This window comes from Phoenix dactylifera, unplaced genomic scaffold, assembly GCF_009389715.1.
Source record: "Phoenix dactylifera cultivar Barhee BC4 unplaced genomic scaffold, palm_55x_up_171113_PBpolish2nd_filt_p 002157F, whole genome shotgun sequence".
Lineage (NCBI taxonomy): Eukaryota > Viridiplantae > Streptophyta > Magnoliopsida > Arecales > Arecaceae > Phoenix > Phoenix dactylifera.
Genome location: NW_024069422.1, coordinates 1 through 26920, shown reverse-complemented (window position 1 = coordinate 26920; position 26920 = coordinate 1). Strand labels below are relative to the sequence as shown.

Below are 26920 nucleotides of genomic sequence, written 5' to 3'. Positions count from 1 at the left end.
GTGTTTGGTCTATCCAAAAAAGTTTGATCTTAGTAAGAAATGAGAGTTCATCAAGAGTTCCATACAATAAATAAAATTATTCAACTATGAGATATCACATATATACTGAATAATCTTGCTATCATGTTATTTAGTTCTAAGATCACTATTTCTCCGACCATTTGTAAACTAACCTTGGAAAATGGTACCACCATTCACAACAAGAAGGCTTTCCATTCTTTGAGGTGCATACAAGTATGATGTGTATAAAATAAAAAAATCTAATTATAAAAAGATCAACAAGGTTTGGCCTATAGAATTTAATATGACGTTCCCACTTCTAAATCACACTAGAGATGTAGAAACAAGACTATAACCTTCCAAGAGTCATTTTTCCCAATTAAAATATAAGATATTATCTTGTTGCAACTATAATAACAAGACTATGTGATAATTTGAAAAATTCATTAATTGTTTAAATTTTACGATTCCCCAAAGTTGTTCAACTAATGTCAAAAGTGGACTTGGGCCAACTTCTAGTCTGACCATAGGCTAGGCTTGAAATAGTTCAGGTTGGGTCAGGATCTAAAAGTAGAACCTGAAAGAATTTCTAGCTAGGCTTCTGTCGATGCTTAGCTCCACCCCGAGGCCCGAGCTTGAGCCGGAACCAAAAATCGAGCATGAAATCAAACACAAAGATACGATTAGAACAAGGCCCGAGACTTGTCCTGGCCCTATATCCAACCAGACCCTGCAGCTCAATTTGGTTGGACCTTTTCTTCAGTGAATCTAATTCATCTGTTTACCAAGCTAAGGCAGTGAGATTGACCACCTATGGATGAGAGAGGAGGGCTAAAACCTTCGATCCCTAAGTCTCTTGTCTCGAATTTCTCTTTGACCCTTGGGCTCTCTACATCTCTCCAGCTCTTCACTTCTCCGTCCACTTCCACTAGCCCCCTCCTCTCATCATTGCTGGTCAACAATCCAAATGCTACAGAACCCCTTTTCCAAGGACAAAGAGAACAACCACATCCAATGTTCCTCATCCCTTCTCTATCGCTATGAGAGAGAGAGAGAGAGAGAGATGAAAAAGAGAAGAGACGAATGATGCCCAACTATGGGCACTGTTTTTGGAGAGTTAGGGTTCGACAGCCATAATTTGTTGGACCCATATAGCTTTGAATGGCCTTCCTAGGTCTACTCTCTCCTTTATTTGATCTGCTCTAGCCTCCTGCCTTCTATTGTCCTTTTCCTCTTCGAGCCCACCTATAATATCCTTCCCCTTATTCTCTCATTCAAAATAAAAGAAAAAAGAACCATCTTTTCCCTTTTATTAGTATTCCCGTGGACTTAGTATTTTTCTAGTATTTTAAAGCAAGATATCCTATTTCTTGGGCAATTGTGGTCATAGTATGGTGCATTATTCTTAAAAAATGTAATTTTTACCATTTCTCATTAATTTGGCAGGTCCAAGCAAGCCATGTAGGGGCCAATCGAGCCAAAAATTAGGTCAACCAGGCCATATATCGGGCCTAAGCCTAGCCCTGAGCCCAAAAACATTTCGAGCCGGATTCCAACAGAAATATAGCCCAACCTAGTCAAACCCAATTCTAGCCCTACATTAAATGAATAATTTGTAGGTTCACAATTGTTGTTTCATGAATTAATCATAAAATGCATAGAAAATGGGAATGATTCATGGTTAATTCAAGGAATCCTAAATTGTTCATTAGACAAAAAGAAGGTTTATGGTGCCACGTGAGATTCTAGGTAATGCTTGAGGCAGGCCTAAGGCATATAGGGGAAAGTGATTTGACATGGGAGATATCTTTTAGAAGATATCTTTTATACAAGAAAATAGGGGTGAAACTTTTTCGACTTCCCAACTTTTCTCTGTTGCCTTCATGACTTTTCTTCCAAAACTTTTTATCTTCAAAAACAAAACAAAGAAGATTAGATATCTTCCACTTATTCTCATTCAAATATAGGCCTACAAGTGGATTGATCTATCTCCATTCTGGCACTGATCCGAAACCAATTCATTCCAACCAGCACCAAAATTACTTGGATTAGGTTTGAATTTGAAAAGATGACCTGTTCTAAAAATGGATTAGATTTGGATACTTAAATTTCCAATTTGAATCCAAACCAACCTAGACCGATAGAAAACTAGTATACCATATATTTTAATACTCTGGTTTAATATAAGAAATATAAGTCTTCTTCTGATGATATACTCAACTCAACTAAGTTTAATCCCAATCTAGTTTGGGTCGACTATATGAATCCTTTTCCTCCATTCTACTCGATTTAAAGTATATTTTCTAAAAGATGTAACGATTATGAAGACCTTCTCTATTATTTATCCTATGTAATTTTTGATCTGCCTCTATCCTTATTTTTTTTATATGCATGAAATTATTCTTTTGTACTGGTACCGGCCCTCAATCTATGTTATAGATGCCCAAACCATGTAAGTCATTCATCTCTTAGTTCATCCTCCATTGGTGCTACTTCCATCTTTTTACAAATAACTTTATCTCTTATTGTATATTTTCTTGCATTACCATATATCTATCTCAATATTCTCATTTCGGGCATACTCATCTTGTGCATATATTATTTTCTAACTACTCAACATTATGTACCATATAGCACAACTAGTCATACGACTACCCTATAATTTTTTTTTTCGGCTTCTTAGGTATTCTATCATCACATAATATTCTAATTGCACTTCTGCATTTTATCGACCCTGCTTTAATCCTATGGATAACATTCTTTTTTAGTCTCCCATTTCTTGTGAATAATGAATCCAAAATATAAAAAATGCTCAATCCTATGAACTTTATAATCCATAACTTTTACTTCACTTTCATTTGTATTTCTAATTTTATTAAATCTATATTCCATGTATTCTATATTGGTCCTACATAACTTATAACTCTTAAATTTAAAAAAAAAATGTCAAGATTTTTTTTGAAAAAGAAAAATCTGCAGGATAGTTTCTTTCCAATATATTTGATAAAATAAGGGAATAGAAAGAAATAATATTAACCTAACAATGTAGCAAAGAAGGAAAGTGCACCAAAGAAAATATCAATCATTTTTGAACTAATACAGTAACAATGGTAACCAATATGCTTAATAATATTCAAGAAGTTAAGCTCTGAGAAACCAAGAATGGTTTTTCACATAAAAGTGAAACCAAGAATGGTATTATGATCTACATACTTCATATTTAAGTATTATTGGTAAGATTGCACATTTATACATTTAGCAATAAAAAAGTTTATTGCTAAAACATATATTTCGTCGCTTAAAGTGTTTGGTGACGAAAAAAATTTCATTGCTAGGTTCGAAAAAAAATTTTGTTGCTAGGTTCATAACCATGCCCCATCACTAAAAGTCATCTATAACGAAAATAGTAATTTGTCACCAAATATTCAACATTTTGTGATGAAATGAATGTTGTCGTTAACACATACAAAATTCATGACAAAATAAATTGTCACTAGAAGTGAGTAAATGTTTCTGCCGAAACATCTACTTTGTCAGAAAAAGTTAGATCTAAAACTCATGTGTATGCATCTAGATATATAGATAGGATCAAACCCATGACATCTCGATTTGTTACCTACTACTCAACCACTGCAACACGTTTAGCTTGTAATAAAAAATTATTGTTATTATACTTATTGAAAACTTATTCAGTTTATAAAATATAATCATTTCAAATGTATTATGGTATTTCATATTTTAATAATTAATTATTTTTATAGAATTCGATCCTTTTATTTTTAATAAAAAATAAAAGTTAAATAACTTTATTTTATTCCTCATAATATTTTTAATTTTTTAAAAATATTTAAAATAATTTTAATACATTTATATAATTTTAAATTTTTAAAAATAGATAATTCATGATTCTTTTTGTTGCAAACTATAGTTATACAATGATATATAGATGATAACTTCCATTATGTCTTTAAATAGTCAATATTCTACAACAAAACTTTATATGTTGCCACTAAATATTTATATTTAACGATGAAACACTGTCATCACTAAATTATATAAATAATTTGCAATGAAAGCTATTTATCATAAAAGTTACACGATAATGTATAGGTGATAAAATCTAATTTATCGTTAAATAGTTAGTATTCTACGATAAATATATATATGTTACCAATAAAGGTATGTTTAATTTTTAGTTTGCATTTAGCAAGTGTTCAAGTACTATACAAGAGGAGATTTTTGTTGAGACGTTAGAAGTACAAAAGAAAGAGAAGGTCACTCCTTGTTGAGAGCACAAAAGGAAGCTCACAAATCTCGGCTCTACCTCTGGTCCTCTACTCAATTCCTCCTTGTGGGCCCTGTCGGGCTCGGTTCAGGCCCTTATGGGCCGTTCCGGGCTGGCTCTCGGGCCGTGCTGTGCTTGGCCCACGAATCGTGCCAGCCCGGCTCTTATGGGCCATGCCGGGCTCGGCCCGCGGGTCAGAAATTCTTAACCAAGCCTGGCCCCCTTTTATGAGCCGTGCCTAACACAGCCCGTTACTGTAGCAAGCGGGCCATGCCTGGCATGGCCCGCTTCGTGCCGGGCTGTGCCGGGCCATGCCTGGCACGGCCTGCTTCGTGCCAGGCTGTGCCGGGCCATGGGCGGCCCGGCCCAATGCCCACCTCTACCAGTCAGATAGGTTGGGTGGCCGCTGATGGTGACTTAAAAATAGGCTTTAAACCCATCCCCCTTGAAGCATATTGAACTTGTCCTCTCGACAGACCCTTGGTCAGATGATCTGCCAAGTTCTCTACCGATTTATTATAACTTAAAGTTATAACTCCAGTAGAGGTGAGCTTCCTTAAAATTTTATATCGAAGCTCGATGTGTCTAGACGACTTTGAATTGTGATGTTTACTTTTCACTTTTGCTATAGTCGCCTGATTATCACAGTTAATTAGAATAGCAGGAATAGGCTTATCCATCATGGGAATATCTGATAACAGACCCTTAAGCCAATCTACTTCTCCACCAGCTAACTCTAAGGCTATCATCTCAGCCTCTATGGTGGATCTTGTAATTAAGGTCTACTTGGAAGATTTTCAAGCGACTGCACCACCACCTAGTGTAAAAACAAATCCAATAGTAGCCTTAGTGTCTTCGAAATCAGAGATCCAGTTAGCATCACTATACCCTTCTAGCATAGTGGAAAAACCAGAATAATATATCCCATAGTTAATAGTAGCCTTCAAATATTTAAGAAGTCTTTCAATTGCATCCCAATGTGTCTTATCGGGGTTATTAGTGTATTTACTTAGTCTTCCCACAGCGTAGGAGATATCTGGTCAAGTACAGTTATACCAAATACATAAGACTTCCAATTAATTGAGAATACTTTAATTGAGAAACACTGTCCCCACCATTTTTCTTTAATTTTATGCTAGGATCATATGGGGTGCTAACTGGCTTGCAATTTTTGTATCCAAATTTCTTTAACACTTTTTCAACATAGTGAGATTGACTCAGAACAATCTCATTCTGTGTCCTTATGATTCTGATTTCTAAGATTACTTTAACTAACCCTAGATCTTTCATCTCAAAATTGTCGCTTAAGTATTTCTTCACTTTTAACATTTGTGACTTCGATAAATGTGTATATTGGAAAATATTTGATAGGTCTGTTATTATCCTATGTTTAAACGTAGATGATATTTTAATTTTCTCTTTGAAAGAGATTCGCCTCCTTATGTGCACCGGATTCTAGCAATCCCTCTCCAAGATACAACGGACCGTTGAATTTGTAGACGTGCACAATACTACAAATTCTCTTGAACTCGGCAAGGACTTTTCTGTATGCTCGTACACAATAGATTCAAAGCCAAAGGACGGAAAAAAATCGGTGAAGAGAAGACCAACATCAAGACAACCTCTCTTCTATTCTGCCCTCGCCGTTCAGCAGAAAAAACCAGCAAGAAAGAAAAAAATAATTAAAAAAAACCAAGAAAGAAAGGAAGAGACAATGGATATGAAGAAGGGAATTATATGAGAGTGAGAGGACTCTCCTCCCTCTCTCACCTGGAGTAACGTTGGAGCCCAACGCCTCCATTGTATTCAAGATGGGTTTTAAATGAGGGAGAAACGGTTTCATAACCATTTTAAATTTCAAAACCCTCTTACAGCTAATTCTTAGGTATGGCAGCTTTTCAGCATCCATTACAATTACCACAGACAAGCACTGATTCACCAATATTGATGGATTAATCTATACCTTCTCCTTATAAGAAATGTGTTGCGGATGTAATCTTTCTCACCAATTTAGATTTCTACCAAATCCTAGCACTACACCCTTACCGCAACCCACCTCTACAACTCTTATCAATTGAATTGGTACGATGATAGCAAAATTCATTGAAAGTCAAGGCTAATCAAATCATCTTCTTTTCGATTATCCTCTTTCCGGTTACTCAAATATTGGTATCACTCCCATGATTTACCCCTCTATTGCAAGAACTTGCGAACAAGTTTTCTGGCACACCTATTGCTAGGTGGCGAGAAAAGCTAAGACAATAGCCATAAAAAAATACAACTATCTTTCTTTAAGGGAAAAAAAAACTTCTCACTTGATTCTATTTGATTTTAGAAAAAAATTATCTCAAAATGTGGAAAGGAGCTTGTAAAGGTAATTGTACTACTAAAGCTTTATAAATGACTTAGAGCGAAGTCACAATTTTATAGAATGCACCAACTAATAAAATAACAAGTTCAATAGTCCTCTCTCAAAATATAGAAAGGAGCTCGTAAAGATAATGGTACTACTAAAGCCCCATAAATAACTTAGAGCAAAGTCACAATTTTAATAGCATGCACCAACTAATAAAATAACAAACTAAATTATCCTCACCCAACCGAAAAATAGAAGATCTTAGGAAAAAGTAATTTCCAGCTAATTACATAAGCAATCTAATGGAAAAAAACATATATTACACATCATCATGACTATATGAGCATTTAAAGACACCACATTTTGAGTATATTGAATGGATCCTAATAGAATAGGGCAAGCACTTATACACATAATACACGGCATACAGATCTTTATGAGCAAAGTACATTATAACTAGAAAGAGAAAATTTTAATAAAATATCTGCGAGAATTTTAATCTTGTGAGCTTGTTCTCGACTCCCTAAAATGATTTTCCTGCAAGATGAAGCAACCTTTATTCATCCAAGGTCAATAAAACAATTGAATAGATTAATGAGCTAGATGCATAATTTTCTAAATATTCCATACCTCCATAATCCAAAATATATGTTAAAAAGAGTATGATAAATTAAGAAAAGTTATGAAGAAAATGAGTTATACAAAATTTTTAAATCAATAAAATCAAATTATGAAGTGAAGATTATATGAAATATCTAATAAAGCCTATTTTTGAGTGAAAAAACTGAATGGAAGTAAAAATCAAAATGAAGTTTTACTTGGAGGGAATTGTAAGTGCATATCATAATTTAGATTTTGAGAAATACATAAAAACGAAAGTATCATACCAAAAAAAAGGCACATATTTTTAAGAGCAAAAAATATAGGACAATAGCATAGAGATGAAGAGAGAGAGAATGGTTAGCTTTGGAGCAGTGAAAAGAAAATATATAGACCAAGAAAAGAAAAATGATGCTTGTAAATTAAAGACAAAAATAATTAGAAAATATTTGTTAGAAATTATAGTGACGAAAGTCGTTAAATAGAAGTGTGTATCAGGTTATAAGTTCAATCAAAATCCTTGTGAAAATAGCAGAAATTCTTTAAATTTTGATTTAAGGGAGAAACATGTTAATGAGATTTTAAAAATTAAGAAAAAAATTTCATGCCATAGGAAATTAGCCCTCTTATTTTCAAGAACAAATAGGTGCTGCCATTAAGTAAATCTAAGATCAGGATACATATAAAGAGAAATATCTGGTGGTAAACTATGCAGATTTGAGCCTCATGTAATAGTAAAGACAAGAACTTGTGAAAAATATTGGATTGAGATGTTGGGTAGAAGAAACTGAGCTCAAACTAGAAATACGAATTAATTTTTTTGTTGGGAAAATGGGTTAAGATCAGGGCATGGGGAATGATTAATAAACAAGAGATGCAGTAATAAGATACAAAATGGAAAGGACTCTTACTTGGTGGTTCCAGATAAGTGGGCAGAGGGATGGATCATGAAAGGCTTTCATATATTGTTTTGTCTCCGCTCTTAAAAATATAATAGGCATCAGGGATGCGCTGAATCTTGTTCTTGTCGTCGCTTTCTTCGAACCTCCCTCTGAATTCTGGATGCAGATCCTTCAAGTACAGTTCCTGGAGGGATGTGAGATATTCGATGCCTCGTGGAACATCCTTTAACGCGAGTAGGCCATCGAGGACTAGGTACTCCAGCCTTGCCATGGCGCCATCCTCTACCTCAACCTGGTTAAGGTGCGGCATATCGTATAACGAGAGTTGCTTCAAGTTAGGGAACCATCCTATGCCAAACCGCAATCGTTGCCCGTCATATGCCTTCTTCAGTGTGAGTTGTCCGAGGTCGCGCAACTGAGAGAGGGATTGAATTGGATCCTCTACCAACCCACTCCAACCCAGATGCAATGTCCGAAGGCTAGCTCCAAGGGCACGAAATAAAGGCAACTGCATCGTCCCTTCTGCTAGCCGCCCATCCAGCTCAAGCTTTAGAAGATGCTGAGGTGGATGATCCCAGCCTCCCAACTGGAGAATCTCATTCTCGTTGCTTGCAGTAAGGCACAAGTAGTATAGGTGATGCAACCTTGATAACGAAGCACAAAGGTCTTTGCAATGGATGCCGCTCACTTTCCATATCCGAACGCTTCTTAGTTGGGTCAAGTTGCCTAGCCGTCTCACAAATTCCATGTTTGCGTCCACTGCTTGGAGAGTTTGCAGATCTTTCAAATTCCACAACCCTTTCGGAGCTTGCACACCTCTCCGATCATTTAGAGTATTATAATTTGGATCGAGAATCTTCTCGGCAAACAAGTGACGCAACTTCTTGAGGTTCCTTGTCATGCTTGGCAGTTTCTCTATTTCACTTCTATAGAGGTCGAGCGTCTGCAGGTTACGAAGCCTTCCCAAGGATTTTGGTAGCACCTTCACCTTTGTGTCCCTCAGACCCAAAAAGTGGAGATTGAATAAGTCCCCGATTTCATCTGGTACTCTCTCAATCGAGATGCCTTGCAGATCTAAGACGGTCAAATGTCTAGAGCTGGAACACAGCGAAGAGAAGGATGATGATGATGAGGACATTGAAGGGTCAAACACCACGAAAGTGCGAAGTCTTGGCAACTCCATACTCGATTGGATTTCGTTACTGTATCCGTGCACTGACAGGCGGCGTGTTTCATCACCCGTCTTCCCCACCATCTGAAGATCATCAAGTACCGCACTAAAATTTTCCTTCTTAGACAATGATACAGCCAATTCTCGTACAAGATCGTGCATCCGACAGTGTTTTATTCTACCAAATTGATTCCTTTTTACAACTTGAAGCATGCATCGATGGATGAGCTCCTTGAGATAGTCCTCTGCCACTTCTTCCATTGTGCTTGATCCCCTTTCCTCCACAAATCCCTCTGCGACCCATAGCCTCATAAGCCTCTTTCTCTGAAGCATATGATCCTCCGGGAACATGCTGCAATGCAAGAAGCAGTTCTTAAGATATCTCGGCAAATAGTTATAGCTGAGATTCAGAACATGCTTCACATGGTCCAAATTTGGGTTGTTATTCAACTCCCAGCTCAGCTGATCATAAACTTTCTCCCATTCTGACTTGGTTTTCTCTCTCAGGGACAAAAGACTTCCTAAAGAGACAATAGCTAGTGGTAACCCTTGACATTTTGATACAATTTTCTTCCCCAACTCCTCTAGTTCTTGAGGACATCTCCTCTCCTTATCTTTCCAAAATGCCCTCTTACAGAACAGATCCCATGCCTCAGTGCTTTCCAAAAGCTTGAGCTTAAGATTCCGACCATCATGTGCTAGTGAAGCTACCTCAGCACTTCGGGTTGTAATGATTATTCTGCTTCCATTGTTGTCATCATCAACATTAATGGTATCACGAATAGCATTGAAAGCTTTCAGATCCCATACATCATCCAGTATGATCAAAAATCTTTTTTTCTCTAGAAAAAGCCTTACTCTTTCAACTAACCTTCTATTAGAGATGGGCACTGGGCCGGGCCGCCCACGGCCCGGCACGGCACGGCACGAAGCGGGCCGTGCCTGGCACGGCCCGCCAGCTACAGTGACGGGCCGTGCCAGGCACGGCCCCTTTGATAGGGCCGTGCTGGGCTAGCGAATCCTGGCCAGCGGGCCGTGCCAGGCACGGCCCGCTTCGGGCCTGGGCCGGCACGGCCCGGTCTAGGCACGCGGGCCAAGCACGGCACGGCCCATAAGGGCCTGGGCCGGGCTGGCACGCGGGCCTGGCACGGTCCGGGCCTGGGCCCGGCTCGGCCCGATAAATTTTTTTTAATACATTAATAAATTATGAACACTAAGAAATCTTGATTTATGAATATAAAGCCACCTTAATGGTGGGGGGTTTGGCATAGACCCCTACCAGTTTATTAATTTCAATCAAAATGGTACATGAAGGGAGGTTTGGACCTTGGTCTGACCTCTAGATTCTAGAATACAATAAGAAACTAAGAAAGGGCCGAGGTTTGGACCTTGGTCTGACCTCCAGAATACAATAAAAATGTACAATTATAAAAAATTAAGAAATCTTACTAATCATCAGTGATTCAGTAAATCAGTCTTCACTCTTCAGTCTTCAGTCTTCAGTCTTCACTCTTCAGTAGTGTTTGTATCATCATCATCAGAAGATGTTGTACTATGTCCACCTTTATCTTGAAGTCTTGCCTCAGCATCCAGCCAATCCTTGAAGCAGAGAAGCATCTCCACCGTTTCGCCCGTCATCCTACTTCTCTTTTCGTCAAGAACACGCCGACCTGCACTAAAAGCGGATTCCGATGCTACCGTGGACATCGGCACAGCTAAAATATCGCGTGCAATTGCAGACATAACAGGATATTGATTTCTAACACTCTTCCACCAAGATAATACATCTAGATTCTCTATTTGATTTTCATCATATGCAGACTGAAGATCATTTCGTAAATAAAATTCTAGTTCACTACTTAAAGATGAAGAAGATGAAGAGGAACTTGAAGCATGTGTGTGTCTTCTCTGTGCAATGAATGAAAAAATAGATGACGAACGAGAACTACTAGAAGGAGGAATAGAGGTTTGTATTTGTGTTCTAGATCTACGAATTTTTTCATCATATATAGCATAAATATCATAAAGAAGTTGTCTTACCTCATCTTTAGCAGATTCAGCATCTTGATTCATATTTTCAGCGTATGCATCAAGTAAAATTAGCACGCCATTTAATTTAACTCTAGGATCAAATACAGCAGCTAAGTTATGCATAGGACATATCCTGTCCCAATACTCATTCCATTTAGATTCCATTAGGTGAATAATAGGCATTAAAACATCATCATATCTATGTTCTGCAAATTTTTGACTAATTATATATGCTTGTTGTAAAAATGAACATGAAGTAGGGTAATAAATACCAGAAAGAACATTGGTAGCATTATAAAAACTAAGCAAAAAGTCTTCCAAAATTTTTCCTTTATTCCAATCAGTTTCAGTCAATGTAAATCCTAATCCACGATCATTAATATATGCACTTAATAAATTTTTATATGGGTATGCATCATGTATCATGCTATATGTGGAGTTCCAACGAGTAATTACATCAAGTTTAAATTTTTTAAAACGTTTACCATGATTTATGCATAATTCCTTAAATTCTTGAAGTCTTGATCTAGAAGCATGAATAAAAGAAACTGCATTTCTAATTTTTGAAATCACATCTTGAATCATGCCCATGCCAGCTTGAACAGAAAGATTTAAGATATGACATGCACATCTAATATGCAGTAAATTTCCATCTAATATGGGATGCAATGAGTCTCTTAATAATACAACAGCAGAATTATTATTAGATGCATTATCAAAAGTAATAGACATAATTTTATCATTAATATTATATGAACATGCAGTTTGATAAATTATATTTGAAATTTGTTGCCCAGAATGTGGAAAATCAAAAGCACGAAAAGCAAGAATACGTTTATTTAATTGCCAATCATTATCGATATAATGAGCAGTAATGGCAATAAAAGAATTACTACCTACAGATGCTGACCAAATATCAGAAGTTAATGAAATTTTTACATTTAAAGTAGAAAGTGTTTCAATTAAATTTTGTTTCATTGCTAAAAAATTGGTCATAGCTACTCTTCTAAATGTACGCCTACTAGTTCTTTTGTAAGCAGGTTGTAGGTTTAATTGAACATATTCTTCAAAATTAAAAGATTCACATAAACTAAAAGGTAATTCATCCTTAACTATCCATTTTACAAGTGCTTTTCTTTGATTTTCATGATTATATGCAAAATTACCTACAAGTAATCCCCCTTGTATATTAAGGCTACTTTGAGTTTGAGCATGAGAATCATGCATCCTATGACTCTCTTGATGTCTTTTTAAATGCCCTGTTCCCCCACTACTACTACAACTATAAAGTTTGGCACATTTTTTACATTTAGCTTTCCAGACTCCCTCAACCATAACTCTATCAAATTCATTCCATACAGTACTAGTCCTCTTACGAGAAGAGGTTTGACCTTCACTCGGTTCACCAGTTCTAGAGGAACTAGGAACAGGGGGTTGGGGATTAGTTTCTTCCCCCTCAGAAACAGGAATGCCAAACTGACTTTCCTCAAAAGATGACATATCTATGATTAATTCAAAAAATAAAAACTAACCGCAAGGAGGAATTGAGTAGAGGGTCGGAGGGCAGAGGCAGCACCGAGATTCCGAGCTTCCTCTTGTGCTCTCAACAGAAGCGACCTTCTCTTCTCAACAGGAACCTCCTCTTGTGTAGCACTTGAACAAACTAAAAATTAAATTGCTAGAAGAGCACTTTAGAAGAGAGAAATAATAGCAGTAGAGAAGGAGAGAATGAGAGGTTTGGTGTGGTGAGAATGAGGGAGGAATGGGCTATTTATAGAAGCCCAAAAAATTTTTTTTCCCAAAATACCCCTCAATTCAGCCGTTATAGGACTGTTGGGAGGGGCAAAACCGTCTTTTTCCCAAAAATAGCCGTTGGAAACGGCTATTTTCTTCCCCCCTCTCCAGACGGGCCGTGCCAGGCACGGCCCGTCTGGAGCCGTTACGGGCCGTGCCAGGCACGGCCCGTTTAGAGACGTTGCGGGCCGTGCCTGGCACGGCCCGTTACCGCCCGTTACGGGCCGTGCCTGGCACGGCCCGTGCCGTGCCGTGCCCGGCCCGGCCCACCAATAGAGGGGCCGGGGGCCGGGCCGGGCTTGCCTTCCGTGCCTCACGGGCCGTGCCAGGCACGGCCCGCTTCATAAGCGGGCCGTGCCAGGCACGGCCCGTTTAGAGTTTTGGCCCGGGGGGCCTGGGCCGGGCCGGCCCGGCACGGCCCGTTGCCCAACTCTACCTTCTATAGTCCATTCCTTTGAGGTCAATCGCAACTTTCTCTCCTTTTTCGTTTTCATTCAGCTCCACTATCATTCTTCTTAAAAGATCATCCACCTCGTAAGTTTGTGAGACGGATATCCATGCATGACATTCAAACTTTTTTCTCTCACTTTTATATACATTGGTGACAAGGGTTGTTTTGCCCAATCCCCCCATACCCCATAGGGATATTATAGAGCCAACTGGATCCTCATCAAGTAGCCATTCAGTTAATTTTTTTTTGTTTTGGCCAATCCCCACAAGGTCATCTTCATCCATGAAATGAGAAGAGTCTGCTAAATTCTGCTGCTTTTTACTAGCATTATGTGAACTACTACCCATTGCTCCCTCTGTTGTCTTAATCCATCGCTCCTTCATTTGTGAAAGGTGAACCAAATTAGCTTCCAATTCTTTCAGCCAAGCAGCAATTTGATGGAAGGCAACCAAATTTTGGGATCTTTTTACTACTTTTTTGAGATAGCCTCCTAACCCGCTCCCTTGCTGTTGAGCTATGAGATACACATACTCATCCATAATGTCCTCAACACTATATGCCAGTTTCCGTACCTGCTGAACCCAAGCTTCAAGGACTTGATTATTATCAGTTCGAGTATCTATATGACCGAGGAAGGCTTGCATTACCGAAAGTTCACTCTGGATACGGCTCATAGTACTTGGTAGTTGAGTCAACAATGAGACTTCATTTGCGAACAGAGAACTAGCTTGTCTCAGTGCTTCTCCACCCAAAGAAACACCGATCTTTTGAATTGCTAGAAGTACAGCCGCCTCTGCCATGTCGGGTTCCACTATGAACTATACTTTCTTTGCTGGACAGGCCAGGTGTCCTACCAGAGTAGCTCTTGTCTGTCTTATATTCTCTTTCTTGGTGTTTGGTCTATCCAAAAAAAGTTTGATCTTAGTAATAAATTACAGTTCATCAGGAGTTTTATACAATAAATAAAATTATTCAACTATAAGATATCACATATATACTGAATAATCTTGCTACCGTGTTATTTAGTTCAAGATCACTATTTCTCCAACCATTTGTAAACTAACCTTGGAAAATAGTACCACCATTCACAACAAGAAGGCTTTCCATTCTTTGAGGTGTATAGCTTTCCATTCTTTGAGGTGTATACAAGTATGATGTGTATAAAAAAAAAATCTAATTATAAAAAGATCAACAAGGTTTGGTCTCTAGAATTGAATATGATGTTCCCACTTCTAAATCACACTAGAGATGTAGAAACAAGACTATAACCTTCCAAGAGTCATTTTGCCCAAGTAAAATATAAGATATTATCTTGTTGCAACTATAATAACAAGACTATGTGATAATTTGAAAAATTCATTAATTGTTTAAATTTTACTATTCCACAAAGTTGTTCAACTATGTCAAAAGTGGACTTGGGCCAGCTTCTAGTCTGACCATAGGCTAGGCTTAAAATAGTTTAGGTTGGGTCGGATCTAAGAGTAGAACCTGAAAGAATTTTTGGCTAGGCTTGTGTCGATGCTTAGCTCCACCCCGAAGCCCGAGCTTGAGCCGAGATCAAAAATCGAGCCCGAAATCAAACCCAAAAATAGGACTAGAACAAGGCCCGAGACCTGTCCTAGCTCTATATCCAACCAGGCCCTGCGGCTCAATTTGGTCGGACCTTTTCTTCAGTGAATCTAATTCGTCTATTTACCAAGCTAAGGCAGTGAGATTGACTGCCTACGGGTGAGAGGGGAGGGCTAAAACCTTCGATCCCTAAGTCTCTTGTCCCAAATTTCTCTTTGACCCTTATGCTCTCTACATCTCTCTAGCTCTTCGCTTCTCCATCCACTTCCACTAGCCCCCTCCTCCTCTCATCGTTGCTGGTCAACAATCCAATGCTAGAGACCCCCCTTTCCAAGTACAAAAAGATCGGCACATCCAATGTTTCTGATCCCTTCTCTACCGCTGTGAGAGAGAGAGATGAAAAGGCGAAGAGATGAGTGGTGCCCAACTATGGGCACTGTTCTTGGAGAGTTAGGGTTCGACAACCATAATTCGTTGGACCCATACAGTTTTGAATGGCCTTCCTAGCATGACGAGGTCTACTCTCTCCTCTATTTGATCGGCTCTAGCCTCCTCCCTTCTGTTGTCCTCTCCCTCTTCGAGCCCACCTATAATATCCTTCCCCTCATTCTCTCGTTCAAAATAAAAGAAAAAAGAATCATCTTTTCCTTTTTGTTAGTATTCCCGTGGAGTTAGTATTTTTCTAGTATTTTAAAGCAAGATATCCTATTTCTTAGGCAGTTGTGGTCATACTATGGTGCATTATTGTTAAAAAATGTAATTTTTACTATTTCTCATTAATTTGGCAAGTCCAATCAAGCCATGTAGGGGCCAATCGAGCTAAAAATTAGGTCAACTGGCCATAAGTTGGTCCAGTCTTTTGGTCCAAAAAGACTAATTTGGGTCAATGCACTTGGGTTTCTGATGAGCTTGAGATCATGCCAGTATTTTGAAAAATCTCGAGCCTAAGCCTAGCCTTGAGTCCAAAAAAATTTCGAGCTGAATTTCAACAGAAACATAGCCCAACCTAGTCTGACCCGTTCTAGCCCTACATTAAATGAATAATTTGTAGGTTCACGATTGTTTGATGAATTAATCATAAAATTCATAGAAAATGGGAATGATTCATGATTAATTCAAGGAATCCTAAATTGTTCATTAGACAAAAAGAAGGTTTATGGTGCCAAGTGAGATTCTAGGTGTTGCTGGTGGTCCAAACCGAGAACGATTGGCACAGCGGTGTGAACGGGGTTCCCTTGGAGTTGGGTTGGTTGCGCTCCACCTTCCACCGGAAAATCTGCAAGCAAGCCTCGCACCACCACTGGGGTAGTGGGGGCCCTCCGACGATCAAGTCAGAGAGGGTTGAAGGAGAAGGAGAGATAGCAGTAGTGAGTAATAGAATACTCTGGAAAATCTTTGCTTACCTCCCCCCTTCTCCCCCCAGCCGCATATATACCAGGCTGGGGAGTCCTTCCGGGGGGTTGGTCATCGTGTGGCACGATGGAGTTGCCACTGACATGGCCGTTACAGGGCGTCGTGGGGCAGCGCTGGGTACGGCCATGACAGGGCGTAGTGGAGCTCCGCTTTGTACGGCTGTTACAGGGGATCGTGGAGCAGCGCCGGATACGACCGTTGCAGGGAGTAGTGGAGCAGAGGGCCGCGGCGTGCTTCAGAGGAACAGCCTGTCGTTGTCGAGAGATTGCCGACTCGGGATCGGATTGCTGGATCAAGGGGCAGCCGACTCGGGGTCGGGCTGCGAAGCCGAAGATATCCGACTCGGGGTCGGGCTGCGGAGCCGAAGTTATCCGACTCGGGGTCAGACTGTTGGATCTAGGGGCAGCCGACTCGGGGTCGGACTGCGGAGCCGAAGATATCCGATTCGGGGTCGGATTACTGGATCAAGGGACTGCCGTAGTCTTCCTGGGTGCGCGTGCCGGTCACGTGGGGCATGGCGGCTAAGTTCCTCCGTAACAGTAGCCCCCCACTTCCGAGCCTGGAACCAGGAGGGGAACGGGTGAAGGGAGTGACGCTTCGAGATTGCCGCCATCCCTCGGAAAGGCGTGCGCGCTTCGAGCTCCCCGCCTCCTTTATGGCGTATAGCGGTTGTTGCTGATCTGGCAGTCTGCGGATTTCGGCGGACATCCTTCCTTAATGGCGTCGATTCGCCTTTGGGGCGCGAGCGATCCTTCGGCAGCCAGGCGTCCTCTGGCGTCACCGAGGCGTCACCCGCCTTTCCGCCTATTTAACCGGGGGCCCTCCCCCGTCCGCTTTTCTCTTCACAGGCATCTTCGAGTTTCTCTCTTGTGCTGCTGTCGTTGCCGTCGGACTGTTCGCTCGCTCCTCCTTTGACGCTCTCGGAGCCGTTCTTCCTTCCCTTCCGGTGAGTTGCCCCATTCTTCAATTTAGGGCTCTCCATACTTTCTCCTTCCGTATTAGTGTACTCCAGTCATTCCGGTCCTTTCCCCCTTCTTGACCCCGTCCTGACCGTAGATTCACTGGCCATTAGGTATGGACGAAGTAAGAGCGGACCGCATTCAGTCGGAGCTGGCCTCCGAAGACTTAGATGGGTTCGTGGCTCGGTACCACCTTCCCGAAGCCTGCAATGTTACGCTCCCGGGGCCTGAGGAGAGGATGTCCCATCCTCCTCCAGGGAAGGTCGCCATCAATGAGGGCATCCTCCAGGCCGGGTTCCGCTTTCCCCCCTCGGACTTAGTCGTGCAGGTGCTCCGGGGTTTAAGAGTGGCGCCGACGCAACTGGTGCCGAACTCGTGGCGCGCCCTGACGGCCTTCCAGGTTCTCTGCCGCATGCACGAGGTCCCCGCCACCCTGAATGTCTTTTGGGAATGCTATGGCCTGAACGGCCACCCCCAGGACAGAGGGTGGTGGTGCTTTGCGGCGCGGCGAGGGTGCGGCCTCGTCAAGGAGGCTCCTTCCTCCATTCACGGCTGGAAGGGGCGTTTCTTTTTCGTTGACGCAGATCCCTCTTGGGAAATCAGGGCAACCTGGGAGACGCCGATGAAGTCCCCGATCGGCTTATCGAGGTTGTCGAGGGAGGAATCCGATGGCGTCGCCGTCTTGAAGGGGTTGGTTGCCGAGGGCCAGCTCCCCCCGGTGGCTCGCCTTATTTCCGAGGATACCTTGGTGAACGTCGGTCTGAGCTCGGTTCCCGCTGACCGTGAGCCCGCCACCATTTCTTTTTCAGCTCTTTTCTCCTCTTTCGTCTCGTTCTTTCCTTCAGTTTCTCAGCCTCTGACCACCTCGTCCTTTTTGCAGAGATCGACGACATCATGCGGTCGGACAAGGCAACGGCTGTTGGTAGGACGTCCCTACTGGAAGCGGTCCGGAGGAAGAAACGAGCTCCTCCGAGCGGGGCCCCACCGGCGAAGAAGTCCCGCCGGCAGGCGACTCCGACGCCAACAGACGGGTCCGGACCCACCGATCAGGGGGACGCCGCGGGCTTGGACCGACAGCTGGCGCTGTATCAGCCCTCCGGTGGTGAGACTGCCGTTATTCCGGAGGTGTCATCCGAGCGCGCTCGAGACGGCCGGGTTGAACGCGATCGGTCCCCAACCCGGCCTTCGACTCGGTCGGTTTCGGATGACACGAGAAGGAGGGACGCGCCGAGGCCCCGACCGAGCGGGACCCTGTCGATTCCTGGAGCGGCCCCCGCCCCGAGCACGATCAGCATGACTCTTTCCAGGCGATGGGTAAGGGTAAGGCTGTAGAACCACCGTCCGGTTCCGGGGCGAAGTCGGGGTCGACCTTCACTTTCGCCGGCGCCCGAAACCTCATCGAGACGGTGCTGCTGGAGAAGGACCGTAGGCAGGTCCGGCAGATGAGGATCCCTGACGTCGGGGCTGCCAGCTGCGTCTGTCTCATGTCGGTGAGTGTCCTTTTGGTCGCTTTCGTCATTTTTAGGCTCTATTGATCCCCGCCTGACGCCCCCATTTTTCCTATCTCTTAGCTCGCCCAGTACATGATCCGTCTGGAGGAATGCCACGAGGAACAGGCGAGGCTTCTGGCGAGGGCCGAGAGCCGACTGAAATCAGTAGAGGAGGGAGGCCAGGCTACGGCGGGGAGGACGACCAGGGACCTCGAGACGAGGCTCCAGGTAGCCGAAGAGCGGGCACTCGGCTTCGCCGACCTCGAGAGGCAATTGTTGGAGACTCAGGAGCAACTCAAGGTTGCCTCGGGTCTCGAGGGCGAGATCAGGAAGGCGGAGGAGCGGGCCGAAAAGCAGTCTCGGAAGGCTGCCGACTTCCGGGAGAGGTGGGAGAAGGCCCAGCGGTCAGCCGACAACGCCCGCAACCGAACCCGGTCTCTTGAAGCCAAGGTGGCCGAATTGGAGTCGGCCTTGGAGGAGTCCCGCGCGGGCGACCGGGAGCTTCGTTCGCGCCTGGAGGAAGCTGAGGCTGCTCGCATTGCTGCCGAGGCAAAGCACAAGGAGGCTCAGGCTGATCTGCTGAGGGTCTCCTCCGAGGCGGACGACCGGATCGTGGCGAAGGTCTTGGAGGCAAAAGCTCAGATTATGGAGGGAGCAGAGGCGGCGCTGGCCGAGAAGAGTGCGGAAATCGGTCGTCAGGCAGTACAGGCTTATCGTCAGTCCTCCGAGTTCACCCGTGACATGTTGGAGGCGGTACGGGCCTATCGTCAGTCTGACGAGTTCGTCCGTGACATGTCGGACGCGGGGTCCGACTCCTTTGTCTTAGGCTTCGATGAAGGCCTGGCAAGGGTGTCGTCTAAATACCCCGAAATTGACCTGAGTGGGGTCTCCCTTCTCGACTCCCCTCCGATGCCATTGCCTGCTGATTCTCCAACTGCCTCCCGACCCCCTGCGGATGTGCCCGGTGTTTCCGACCCGGAGGTTCCTCCAAGCTGACCCTCCGTACCTTTCTTTGTCCTTTTCTTTGTATGTTGGCGTTTTGCCAGGTTGTATGGGTCTCGGCCCTGAAACAATGAAAGTTAATGCAAGTAGAATGTTTCTTCATTTCACTTTCGTCCTTCCTCTTTTTAACTCTTGGTAGCGTCTCGCCGACTCCTGACTCTTGAAGTTCTTCCGGCGCTAGGCCAGGCATCCGAGGGTTAGGCCTCAGGAAATTCTTCCGGCGCTAAGCCAGGCATCCGAGGGTTAGGCCTCAGGAAATTCTTCCGGCGCTAAGCCAGGCATCCGAGGGTTAGGCCTCAGGAAATTCTTCCGGCGCTAAGCCAGGCATCCGAGGGTTAGGCCTCAGGAAATTCTTCCGGCGCTAAGCCAGGCATCCGAGGGTTAGGCCTCAGAAATCTTCCCCTAAGCCAGGATCGGGTAGGAGAATTCTTCCGGCGCTAAGCCAGGCATCGAGGGTTAGGCCTCAGGAAATTCTTCCGGCACTAAGCCAGGCATCCGAGGGTTAGGCCTCAGGAAAATTCTTCCGGCGCTAAGCCAGGCATCCGAGGGTTAGGCCTCAGGAAAATTCTTCCGGCACTAAGCCAGGCATCCGAGGGTTAGGCCTCAGGAAATTCGTCCGGCGCTAAGCCAGGGCATCCGAGGGTTAGGCCTCAGGAAATTCTTCCGGCACTAAGCCAGGCATCCGAGGGTTAGGCCTCAGGAAATTCTTCCGGCGCTAAGCCAGGCATCCGAGGGTTAGGCCTCAGGAAATTCTTCCGGCACTAAGCCAGGCATCCGAGGGTTAGGCCTCAGGAAATTCGTCCGGCGGTAGGCCAGGCATCCGAGGGTTAAGCCTCAGGAAATTCCGCTCGTTGGTCGGCCAAGGCTGGCGCAAGCCGAGGCGACCGGTCGGGGCTTCAGGCTAGTCTGCTCCCGGGATGATCATCGGGTTAGCCTGGCATCCGAGGGCCGAGCCTCGGGAAATTCCGCTCGTTGGTCGGCCAAGGCTGGCGATCAAGCCGAGGCGACCGGTGGGGCTTCAGGCTAGTCTGCTTCCCGGGATGGTCATCGGGGTAGCCTGGCATTTGAGGGCGAGCCTCGGGAAATTCCGCTCGTTGGTCGGCCAAGGCTGGCGCAAGCCGAGGCGACCGGTCGGGGCTTCAGGCTAGTCTGCTCCCGGGATGATCATCGGGTTAGCCTGGCATCCGAGGGTTGTCAGGCCTCAGAAATTCCGCTCGTTGGTCAGCCAAGGCTGGCGCAAGCCAAGGCGACCGGGTCGGGGGCTTCAGGCTAGTCTGCTCCCGGGATGGTCATCGGTTAGCCTGGCATCGAGGGCCGAGCCTCGGGAAATTCCGCTCGATTGGTCGGCCAAGGCTGGCGCAAGCCGAGGCGACCGGTCGGGGCTTCAGGCTAGTCTGCTCCCGGGATGATCATCGGGTTAGCCTGGCATCCGAGGGTTGTCAGGCCTCAGGAAATTCCGCTCGTTGGTCGGCCAAGGCTGGCGCAAGCCGAGGCGACCGGTCGGGGCTTCAGGCTAGTCTGCTCCCGGGATGGTCATCGGGTTAGCCTGGCATCCGAGGACCGAGCCTCGGAGAATTCCGCTCGTTGGTCGCGCGTCTATCACTTGCCACTTGACGGGGTTTCTCCGTGACCAGCTGCGATCGTGTTTCTCCTCCTCTCCAAGCGTCGCCTGGGGAACACCAGAAGGGCATTAAATGCTAATTGAAGCGTTACCTGGGAAATCGGACCGCCAGTTGCCGCTTGCAAGGAGTGTCAGTTAAGCGGCCGCGATACGCGCGTTCTTCGAGGCGGATGCGGCCTGGGCGCGAGCGGAGATACGTGGACCGAGGGATACATGCCACCCGGAGTGTCCTGCACAAAGAATGCAATTAAGGAGAACGACGCTTAGAAGATCGTGGGAGGATACGCCTCGATAGCCGGAACGGCTCCGGATTCGGTGCGCCCGCATTCATTGGAGCCACCCGCATCGGAACGACCGGGGGGCCGCAGTTTGGCTATAAATATAAGTGCAGGTGCGGTGGAGCCTGCCAAGCCGGAGCTGTTCAGGTTGCCATGGATCGCGGACCTCCTCTCCGGCGCGTGGCTGGGAGACCCCTGCTGGAGGAACGGGAGGCGCGCCCCTCGCGACTTCCGCCAACTAGTCGTTTCATCTGGGATCAACAAGGAGGTTCTCCCCGGCGGAACTCCGCTCTAGGCGTTTCATTCGGGATCACATCTTCCCTCCTTGCAGTTCAGCCTCCCGATTGAGCTCTGCGCCAGACGCTTGATCCAGGATCGCGCCTCCTCGCGCTCTTCTCCCTTGTATTCCTTCTCTCCCCTAACCTGGGGAGGATCGGAATATCCCTTGGAGGTGGCGTTCCCCTGGAGGCAGCGGGAGCTTCTTCTGCGGCGGCTCCTCGTCTTCTTCATGAGGCGTTGCTGGCGCCTCCGGTTAGAAGCACCCACTTCCGGTGGGATTGCAGCTGCTTCGGATGGAGGTTTCGGGATCCCAGATCTTCAGCTCCACAGAGTCTCCACCTCTTCTTTACTTTCTTTTACTCCCTAATTCCCCTCTGGGAATTCCTTGTAATCACACAAGCACGCCATTGTAACCAGAAATTATTGAAATGAAAAGAACTATACATTTTCGAATTGTCTTTCTGGCTTTGTAGTTCTACTGGTAATACATCCGCAGGTTAGCGGAATTCCAGCTTCTTGGAATTTCTCGACCATCTAGGGCTCCAACTGGTAGGAGCCAGGTCGGTTTACCCAGCGAACCCTATACGGGCCTTCCCAATTTGGCGCTAGCTTCCCTCCTTCCGTGGGTTGAGATGCTTTAGCTCGCCTTAGCACCAGATCTCCGATTCTGAAAAGTTTCGGTCGGACCTTGGAGTTATAAATGTCGGGCCACCCTCCGCTGATACATTGCCATCCGAACCTGCGCCATTTCCCTCGCTTCTTCCAAGAGGTCCAAGTTCCCTCGGAGTTGCTCCGAATTGGTCTCGGGTCGGTGCGCGGCCACCCGAGGTGAGGGGAGTCCGAGCTCTACGGGGGACGACCGCTTCCGTGCCATAGGTTAGGGCTGAAAGGCGTCTCCCCGGGTAGGGGTCCGATGCGTAGTCCGATATGCCCAAAGGACATTCTCGAGTTTCTCGACCCAAGCTTGCCCTGTCCGACGATTCGCGCCTTTAATTCCTTGGAGGATCGTCCCGATTTTGACCTCGGTCTCACCGTTGGTTTGGAGATGCCGACACAGATGTGAACCGATGCTCGATCCCGAACTCCTCGCAAGAAGTCACGGAAGCTTGTTGTCGAACTGTCGACCATTATCCGAGATGAGGATCCGAGGTATCCCAAATCGGACAATGATGTTCTTCTTCACGAACTTCCGGATTGCGCCTCCGTGATAGTGGCCAGCGGCTCTGCCTCCACCCACTTGGTGAAGTAGTCGATTGCGACAATCAAAAATTTCGCTGGGCTGAAGCGACGGGGAATGGTCCGAGGATATCCATTCCCCACTGTGCGAAGGGCCAGGGCGCGGTGATCGGTGCCAAGGGGACAGAAGGGACTCTTGGACGTTGGCATGGCGCTGGCAGGCGTCGCATCTCCGCACGTGATCCTTCGAGTCCTCCAATAAGGTAGGCCAATAATAGCCTTGCCTCATGATCTTGTGCGCTAAGGACCTAGCCCCAAAGTGCGATCCGCAGATGCCTCGTGGACTTCGCCGAGACGTAGGCCGCCTCCGAGGGGCGGAGGCATCTAAAAAGGGGGCGGTGAACGAGTCCGATACAGCCTCCCTTCATAGAGTACGTAGTGGGCGGACTTCTTGACAAGTCGCCGAGGCTTGATCTTCGTCTTCAGGGAGGATCCCTTCGGCGAGGTAGGCGGAGGCGAGGGTCCATCCAAGATGGCTCTGGATCAATCGCCATCACCGCTCCAGCCTCGCCGATGCTCGGGCATCCAGGGTCTCCAGGTAGATCGCCCCGACAAGTTGTGCGCCTCGCCACAAGCGGGACAACCTATCGGCCCTGGCATTTTCGCTTCTTGGGACCTGCTGAATGTCAACACTGCCCGAGGTCGGGAATGAGTGCTTCACCTCCGGACGTAGTTCTGCATGGTCGGGCTCCGGGCCTCGAACTCCCCACGGACCTGCCCGACCCAGCTGGGAGTCGGTGAAGACCTTCAAACGCCGGATGCCGAGCTCCTTGGTGAGTTTGAGTCCCGTGACTAGGGCCTCGTACTCCGCCTCGTTGTTGGTCACTGGAAATCCAAACCTCAAGGCATACTCGGCTATCACTCCATCAGGACTGGTAAGGACCAGCCCGGCCCCTCCACCCTCGGGGTTCGACGACCCATCGATGTGAAGCGTCCAGATCGGGAGGTCGAGGCTGGGCGTTTCCGGCGGTCTAGGTTCCGCCTCCTGCACCGTGCACTCAGCGAGGAAGTCCGCGAGCACCTGGGCCTTGATGGCGGGTCGAGGCTGGTAGCGGATGTCGAACTCACCAGTTCTACTGCCCACTTCACCAGCCGTCCCGCATTCTCGGGGTTGCTGAGGATCTGCGTAGCGGTTGATCGGTTAAGAGGGTGACAGAATGGGCCTGGAAATAGGAGCTCCTGGTCGCGTCAGCAGCGCGAAGGCGATCTTTTCAGCCTTCGTATACCGCGTCTCGGCATCCCGTAGGACCCGGCTGATGTAGTACACGGGCTTCTGGAGCTTTGCCTCTCCCGAACCAGCACCGCACTGACCGCGGTTGGGGAGACCGCCAGATAGAGGTAGAGCATCTCCCCTTCTTGCGGCTTGGACAGCAGGGGAGGAGACGCCAATTCCTTGAGCTGGTCGAATGCTGCTTGACATTCGGCCGTCCAGAGGAAGTCTTTCGGGCGTTTTAACACCTTGAAGAATGGTTGGCAGCGTTCGGCCGATTTTGCCACAAATCGTCCGAGCGCGGCGACCCTTCCAGCGAGCTCCTGAACCTCCTTCACTTTGGTCGGAGGGGACATACTTGGATGGCCTTGATTTTGTCCGGGTTGGCTTCGATACCCCGCTGGTTGACAATGAAACCGAGGAACCTCCCGGCCGAAGCGCCAAAGGCGCACTTCGCTGGGTTCAGCTTCATGCGAAACTTCCGCAAGGTGGCGAAAGTCTCCTCCAGATCCGCGATGTGCTGGTCTGCATGGCGGCTCTTCACCAGCATATCGTCCACGTACACCTCCATGTTCCGGCCGATTTGCTCTTTGAAGATTTTGTTGACGAGGCGCTGGTAAGTGGCGCCAGCATTCTTCAGACCGAAGGGCATTACCTTGTAGCAGTACAGCCCCCGGTCTGTTATAAAGGCAGTTTTCTCCTCGTCCTGTGGGGCCATCATTATCTGGTTGTAGCCGGAGAAGGCGTCCATGAAAGACAGCAGCTGATATCCGGAAGTCGCGTCGACCAGTTGGTCTATCCGCGGAAGCGGAAAGCTATCCTTGGGCACGCCTTGTTCAGGTCGGTAGTCGACGCACATCCTCCACTTCCCGCTCGCCTTCCGGACAAGTACACGACATTTGCCAGCCACTCGGGGTAGCTCACCTCCCTTATGAATCCTGCCTCCAAGAGTTTGTCTACCTCCTGGTCGACCACCCGGATCCGATCCGGGGCACAGTGTCTCTTCTTCTGCTTTACTGGTCGGTGGGTCGGGTCGACGTTGAGGGCGTGAGAAATGACCTCCGGGTCGATCCCAGGTACATCGGCCGCCGACCAGGCAAATACATCGGCATTGGCTCGGAGGAATTCCACCAACCGGGCCCGAGCTCCCGGGTCGAGATTGGCGCCGACCCGGACCGTCCGGTCCGGGCGGCCTTCCTCGAGGGGAACTTCGACACACCCTCGGCCGGCTCCCCTGCCGCAAGGCCACCTCGTCTCTGGCATCAAGGGACTCGACGCTTAGGGCTTCCACGGGCTTCTTCCCTTTGAGAGTTGCTAGGAAACATTGCCGTGCGGTCGGTTGGTCACCTCGGACCTCTCCATCCCGACCGCCGTGGGGAACCGCATGAGCAAGTGGTACGTAGAGACCACCGCGCGAAGGGCGTTCAGCCCGGGTCGTCCGAGGATAGCGTTGTAGGCCGAGGGAACACGGACGACCAAGAACCGAGTCGCACCGTGGCTTCTGCGGGTGCGACGCCCGCAGTCACAGGCAGCTCAACGCCTTCCGCGGGACAGCGTCACCGGTGAATCCTATGAGGGGGGTGGATATTTGTGCAACAATTGTCTGGACAAGCTCATCTTTTGGAAGGCCTCGTAAAACAAATATCAGCTGAGCTTCCACTATCCACAAGAACACGCCTTACATCATAGTTTGCCATAGTGAGGGAGATCACCATGGCGTCATCGTGGGGGTCTGAACCCCCTTTACATCCTCATCACAAAAAGTGATTACATTGCCGACCCTCGCCTCTTCGCGACGGCCACCCTGATGCTTCCGCCGAGCCCCCTGCGTTCCTCACGGGCCGAGAGCAGCCCCCAGTGATAGTGTGGATCACGCCCGCAACGGGTCGATTCTGCTCCCGAGGCTCCGGAGGGGCCGGGTCGGCCGGACGCGGGTCGTGGGGGACGTCGGTCGTCACATATCGACCGAGACGCCCCCGGCGGATGAGAGCCTCGATCTCGTCCCGAAGCTGGAAGCAGTCTTCGTGTCGTGGCCGTGGTCTCGGTGGTACTCACAGTACGCCCGGAGGGCCTCTCCCAGGGATCTTCCTCATCTGTCTCGGGGCCGGGAGGTCCTCCCGCCCCTTGATCTCCATAAGGATCTGGGCCCGGGGAGTCAGGAGAGGGGTGTACCGGTTGAAACGTCGGGGCGGAGAACGAGGGCGTGGGGCGCCGTGGTTCTCGCCGGCGACGGGCTTCTGCGCCGACGCTGAGGCGTCGGGCTCCTCCTCTGG

The 26920-nt window shown here is 46.8% G+C and overlaps 1 protein-coding gene across 1 annotated transcript; it reads right to left on the bottom strand.

Annotated features, from left to right (window-relative positions):
• Window positions 1-6851: 6851 nt before the first annotated feature.
• On the bottom strand, window positions 6852-16464 carry LOC103697344 (disease resistance protein RPM1-like). The gene is made up of 3 exons (XM_039123176.1): window positions 13576-16464; window positions 8153-10185; window positions 6852-7178 (listed from the first exon to the last, which is right to left on the bottom strand). Exons 1-2 carry the CDS (start codon window positions 14388-14390, stop codon window positions 8187-8189), a joined length of 2814 nt encoding a protein of 937 aa, XP_038979104.1. The 5' UTR covers window positions 14391-16464; the 3' UTR covers window positions 6852-7178; window positions 8153-8186.
• Between the last annotated feature and the right edge of the window lie 10456 nt (window positions 16465-26920).